The sequence below is a fragment of the Myzus persicae genome, unplaced genomic scaffold, assembly GCF_001856785.1.
Source record: "Myzus persicae strain clone G006 unplaced genomic scaffold, MPER_G0061.0, whole genome shotgun sequence".
Taxonomy (NCBI): domain Eukaryota; kingdom Metazoa; phylum Arthropoda; class Insecta; order Hemiptera; family Aphididae; genus Myzus; species Myzus persicae.
In genome coordinates, this window is record NW_019104255.1 from 770,201 (window position 1) to 776,200 (window position 6,000).

The following is a 6,000-nucleotide window of genomic DNA, read 5'->3' on the forward strand; positions in this document are numbered from 1 at the left end:
ATTTTGATTTTATAATCATTTTTCGTTAAGCACGAGTAAATTGTAAATACATCGTTTACTGCAGAAAGGAGTCAAATCCGACTATCCAAATGCTAAATATAGTGTTTGGAAATTTCACTTTACTGCAGAAAGGGAGCATGTCCATGACATGTCCCATTTTTGCAGTAAACGAGCTCATACATATAATAACTTTTAATTTATCTTATCTTAGTTGTGTTGAAACCAATTATTAATGTACTCTTAATAGTATACAATGCCTCTTGAAAATATTTACTTTAATTATATAATACTACAGTAATGCAGTGTAGTGTGAACTGTGTGTCTGTGTAGTGTTATTTTATTTTTGAAAATGAATTCTGACTCTGATTCCGAGACAGAAATTCTCGGAACGTTAAAAAGAAAGAAACGTGTGAAACAGTGAAAAATATGAACGTAACATTATTAAAAATGAGAAAGTACGAGATGAATCTTATATAAATTACGCTGGGAATGAAATTCATGAAAAATTACCAGCAACAATATGCTTGTATGTACAAGTCCTATTTTTATTACTAAATAAAATGGATGATCTATAGGTATAGAAAACATTGTCTATCTGTATACCCAGATGATGAAAAAAGAAGTTTACTTTAAATGTTCAACCAAATGAAGGACAAGGACGAGCAAGATGTTTACATACAACGTTTTATGGAACTACAGCCTGTACAGAGAAAACGAAGCAGATTTGAAATGTGTGCTGAACACTCCAAGCCTAAATCAGTTTCGATAAAATATTTCGTTACGTATAAGACTATTATGAGAGGAAAAAATGATAGTGGTAATGGGGCTGCATCCGAATTGCACGCCAAAAAAAAAAAATGTCCGAATTACATGCCATTTCTTAGAGGGCTTTGTCCGGATTGCATGCCGTACACCACACGTTTATTTACTATGCACTTAAACAGCTTAAATTTTTTTTGGACTTTCTTAATATTTTTAAAAAAATGCATGTATTGTAGTGTGATAAGACGATAACGAGCGACGATAACCAGCGACGTTTAATATAAGTCAGTCTGTTCTTGTCGTGCGCGTGTGACAGCGGAGTGTGTCCGGACTGCACACGCTCACGGGCATTAAGCTTTTTTTTAAATTATTCGAGTTGTATTGCTACTATTATATTGTTTTAGTTGTCTTTAATATTAATGTGAATTTGCGCCACGAGTCCCTACAGTTCAGAAGTGCGAATCGAACCAACGCCCTCAAAGGAATTGTGTATTGACATAATTGTGGAATTAGTCGTTGTGTCGGTCTGGTCTATAACGCATATTTTATTTGTCTAACTTTTGTTAGTTCGAAATGGACAACGATCAAACGGTTCAGAATGAAGTCGAAAACCACGAGGTTTGGTCATCTAGCCGTTTACGAAGTGGTTCGCAGCAGGCTACAGTGCAGCCACCAGTGCAGCCTCAATTAGTGTCTACGGAGCAGCCTAATACGCAGCCAACAACAAACATGTTACCACCAAATGCCAACCAGCCGTCCAGTAGTGTAACCACCGCCAGTGATAATGGAATGCAGAATGCATTGACAGCGCTGATAGAGCAGAACCGATTGTTGTTATCACGGATATTGAGTATTGAAGGCAATAACAATGATAACATACGTGTGCAGTCAACATGTTCGCCATCAACTTCTAATAATGGTTACTACGTCATGCCAGACTTTAATAATTCAATTAATATTTTCTCTGGACGTGAATCTAATACAGATGCGAAAGCATGGTTGAAATCAATTGAAGGTGTAGCAAAATTGCATAATTGGCCAGACAGTTTTAAACTAGAAATAGTACGTACAAAATTAGATGGTCCGTCTAAAAATTGGTATGTTGGTCGTACATTTTCAAGTTGGGGTAGTTTTGTTGACCAGTTTAATAATACATTTGTGGGAAACGAGTTGTGCACAGTTGATCGCGTAAGAAACATGTCAAACCGCGTTCAAACCAAGAGCGAGTGCGTCATAGACTATTTCCACCACAAAGCGCGCCTCTGCCGTGAAATCTCGTTACCATTTAACGAGACTAAACAACAAATAGTTGAAGGTGTTTATTCTCACGATTTATGTAACTATCTGATAGCGCGCACACATTTAAGTGAAGACGAATTATTAGCTGATATTAATTCTTACAATAATATGAAAAATGCCAGGACCAATCGAATTCGATCGACCGAGCCGGCCAAAACAACTCCAAGTTGTACTGGCAATCGAAAAGTCAGTTCTGACAACCGCAATAAAGATCGAAATACGGTACAACGATCCACTATTGATACAAAAATGAAGCCATCAAGGGATACGTCGAATGTCACGTGCTATAACTGTGGAAAGATTGGGCATCTGGCGTCTTCGTGTCCAACGAGAACCTGTCATAACTGTCATTCATTGGGTCATTCGGCGCGGAACTGTCCAGGTCACCAAGGTGAGCGTCAAGACAACAACGGTGGTGAGCATGTCTCTGTTTTGGAACGGTCCCCCACACATATTGTACCCCCATATATGTTAGATATTAGTATTAAATTCCCCAATAGTGAGTCTATCGATGTACAAGCATTAGTAGACACGGGTAGTCCTGTTAGTCTCATTAAATCGACAGTTGTCCCATACGTCTCTGGGGTCGTGCCCCCAAAATCGGATTTAGTTGGTATTAATGGTTCCAAACTAAATATTGTAGATCAATTTGATGCGAATATTATTCATAATGATCTTGATGCCCCGATTAGTTTATGTTTTCACGTGGTGCCCGACAATGCCATGAGAAATGATTGCCTATTGGGTCGTAATTTTTTATCTCACCCTAGAGTAAATTTGAATGTGTCGGATGGTCGTTTTGAAATAGGTTTTAGAAAGGTTGATAATAATATATCATTTGCTGAAATTGTATCTGTTAATTACACAAATTATAATAGAGATGATGCTGATATTAATTTGAATGTTGAGGATACTCTGCCGGATGATATTAAACAAAAAGTTAAAAAAATATATGTAGAGTCCTATGTTAACCACGAAAGTGTCGTTAGTACGACTGACGACTATCGTCCTGAGATACGCATTATATTAAAAAATCATAAACAGTTTTATTTTCGGCCACGGCGTTTGTCTTTTTTTGAAAAGGGTTGCCTACAAAAAATGTTAGATGATATGTTGACCAAGGGGATTATTCAACGTAGTAGTTCCGAATACAGTAGCCCCATAGTACTGGTAAAGAAAAAAAATGGAGATTTTAGGATGTGCGTTGATTACCGCGAGTTAAATAAATATGTAGTAAAAGACCGATACCCGCTACCGCTAATAGATGATAATTTAGATTTATTGCGCGGAAAAAAATATTTTACATGCTTGGACTTAAAAGATGGGTTCCACCATGTATATGTTGCGGACGAATCGATTAAGTTTACATCGTTTACGACACCATTAGGACAATATGAGTTTTTAAAAATGCCATTTGGGTTAGCTAATGGTCCAGCGTGTTTTAGCCGTTTTATTCAGATTGTTTTCGACGAATTTATTCGCAAAAATGAGGTGATCGTATATTTTGATGATATTATGCTAGCCACAGAGACTATTGAAAAGCATTTAGAGCTTCTGTCTAGAGTATTAAAAGTAATGAAAAATAAACAGTTAGAGATCCGTCTAGACAAAACTCAATTTTTGAAACGCGAGGTGATTTACTTAGGTTATTGCGTAAATCAGTACGGTATTCAACCGAATCCAAAAAATGTCTCAATAATCGAAAACTATCCTGTACCACAAAATAATAAAGAACTCCAAAGTTTCATTGGTTTATCGTCTTATTTTCGACGATTCATTCCGAATTTCGCAATTATTGCTAAACCACTTTATAGTTTGCTCAAAAAAAATATCCCATACGAGTTTGGAGAGGAGCAAATGAAGTCGTTCGATTCTATTAAATTGAAACTCGGGGAACAACCGTTATTAGCCATTTATAATCCTAATGCAATAACAGAACTTCATTGTGATGCCAGTAGTCACGGATATGGTTCAATTTTATTTCAGAAGCAACCCGATAACCAATTCCATCCGATTTTTTACTATAGTCATAGGACTACAAAGTCCGAATCGCGATACCATAGTTATGAATTAGAAATGTTGGCTATTATAAATTTTATTAAGCGTTTCCGCGTATATTTACAAGGTATAAAATTTAAGATAATAACCGATTGTAATAGCGTTGCACTGACGCTACAAAAGAAAGATATAAACCCTCGAATCGCTAGGTGGGCCATGTTTTTGCAAAATTTTTTATACGAGATAGAGCACAGATCCGGGTCGCAAATGCAGCACGTTGACGCATTAAGTCGCTGTAAGCATATTTTAGTAATAGAAGGTTGTACGTTTAATCAGGCCCTTGCTATCAAACAACAAACTGATCCTGAAATTAGCTCTATTTCCAAAGAACTTGAACGATCAGAACACCCACAGTTTGAGTTACGCAACGGGTTAGTATATCGAAAAAATAATGATAGGTTACTATTTTACGTACCAACTAGCATGCGTTGACCAAGTAATCCGTTCGTGTCATGACGACATGTGTCACGTAGGGACAAATAAAACTACCGAGCTAATTAAACAAATTTACTGGTTTCCGAAATTGAGTGATCACGTTAGGACATAAATAAGCAATTGTCTCAAATGTATTATATTTTCGCCTAAATACGGTAAGGACGAAGGGTTATTAAATTTAATTGACAAAGGAGACAAACCATTTCAGACAATCCATGTTGACCATTATGGTCCGTTAAACCAAACTTTTGGGCGTTTCAGACACATTTTGGTTGTGGTTGACGCGTTTAGTAAATTTTTGAATTTGTATCCAGTCCGCACAGTTGCCGCTAAAGAATCATGTTTACGATTAACACAATATTTTTTACACTATAGTAAACCGATTAAAATAATATCGGACCGTGGGTCATGTTTTCGTTCGGATGTGTTTAAAGAGTTTTGTGAGCGATATGATATTAAACATATTAAGACAGCAGTAGGTACGCCGTCGGCAAATGGACAGGTGGAAAGATACAACAGGGGCTTAACGGTTATGTTATCAAAACTTATGCACGAGCATAGTCAAAACTGGAATGAATATTTGTATCAAATACAGTTCGCTGTCAATAATACGTTTAATAGATCGATACAAAACACACCTAGTAAATTATTATTTGGTATCGACCAAATAGGTGAGCAAACAGATTATGTTAGGTTGTATTTAAAAGCGGTTGATGAGTCTGAAAAAGTTCATCCTAATTTCGATAAGATTAGGCAAAATGCACAGGAAAACATACGAATAGGTCAAATAAAAAATAAAGTTTATTATGATTCGACCAAACGACCGGCCATGCAGTATTCTGTGGGAGACTATATTATGATAAAAAATGTCGATACTACCCCGAATATTTGCAAAAAATTATTGCCTAAATTCAAAGGTCCATATAAGATAGATAAGGTCCTCCCTCATGACCGATATATTGTTTCTGACATTGAAGAGCACCAAGTTACCCAGATACCCTTAAATACAATTGTCGCTGCAAGGGACATTAAACATTGGGTAAAGCAGTATTAAATTTTATTTGTTTGATTTTGTATATAATAAAAAAAAAAAAAAAAAACTGTAATTTTTTTTACCTACCGGGTACTTTCAGGAAGTGTTAACTTATTATTACTATTTTTTTTTTTAAATTGTTATTGTCCTTATTTTCATTGTATACCTACAAGATATCATACTTAGCCTGTTATGTATTTTTTTTTTTTTTATAATTCTATTGTATTGTACGGATCGAGGACGATCCAAGCGTCAGGTTTGGCCGAGCTGTAGTGTGATAAGACGATAACGAGCGACGATAACCAGCGACGTTTAATATAAGTCAGTCTGTTCTTGTCGTGCGCGTGTGACAGCGGAGTGTGTCCGGACTGCACACGCTCACGGGCATTAAGCTTTTTTTTAAATTATTCGAG

General features: G+C 36.2%; 1 protein-coding gene across 1 annotated transcript; it reads left to right on the forward strand.

Annotated features, from left to right (window-relative positions):
- The first annotated feature begins 1,335 nt into the window (after nucleotides 1–1,335).
- Nucleotides 1,336–5,608, forward strand: LOC111040488. The gene is made up of 2 exons (XM_022324418.1): nucleotides 1,336–4,490; nucleotides 4,816–5,608. Exons 1-2 carry the CDS (start codon nucleotides 1,336–1,338, stop codon nucleotides 5,606–5,608), a joined length of 3,948 nt encoding a protein of 1,315 aa, XP_022180110.1.
- Nucleotides 5,609–6,000: the final 392 nt, after the last annotated feature.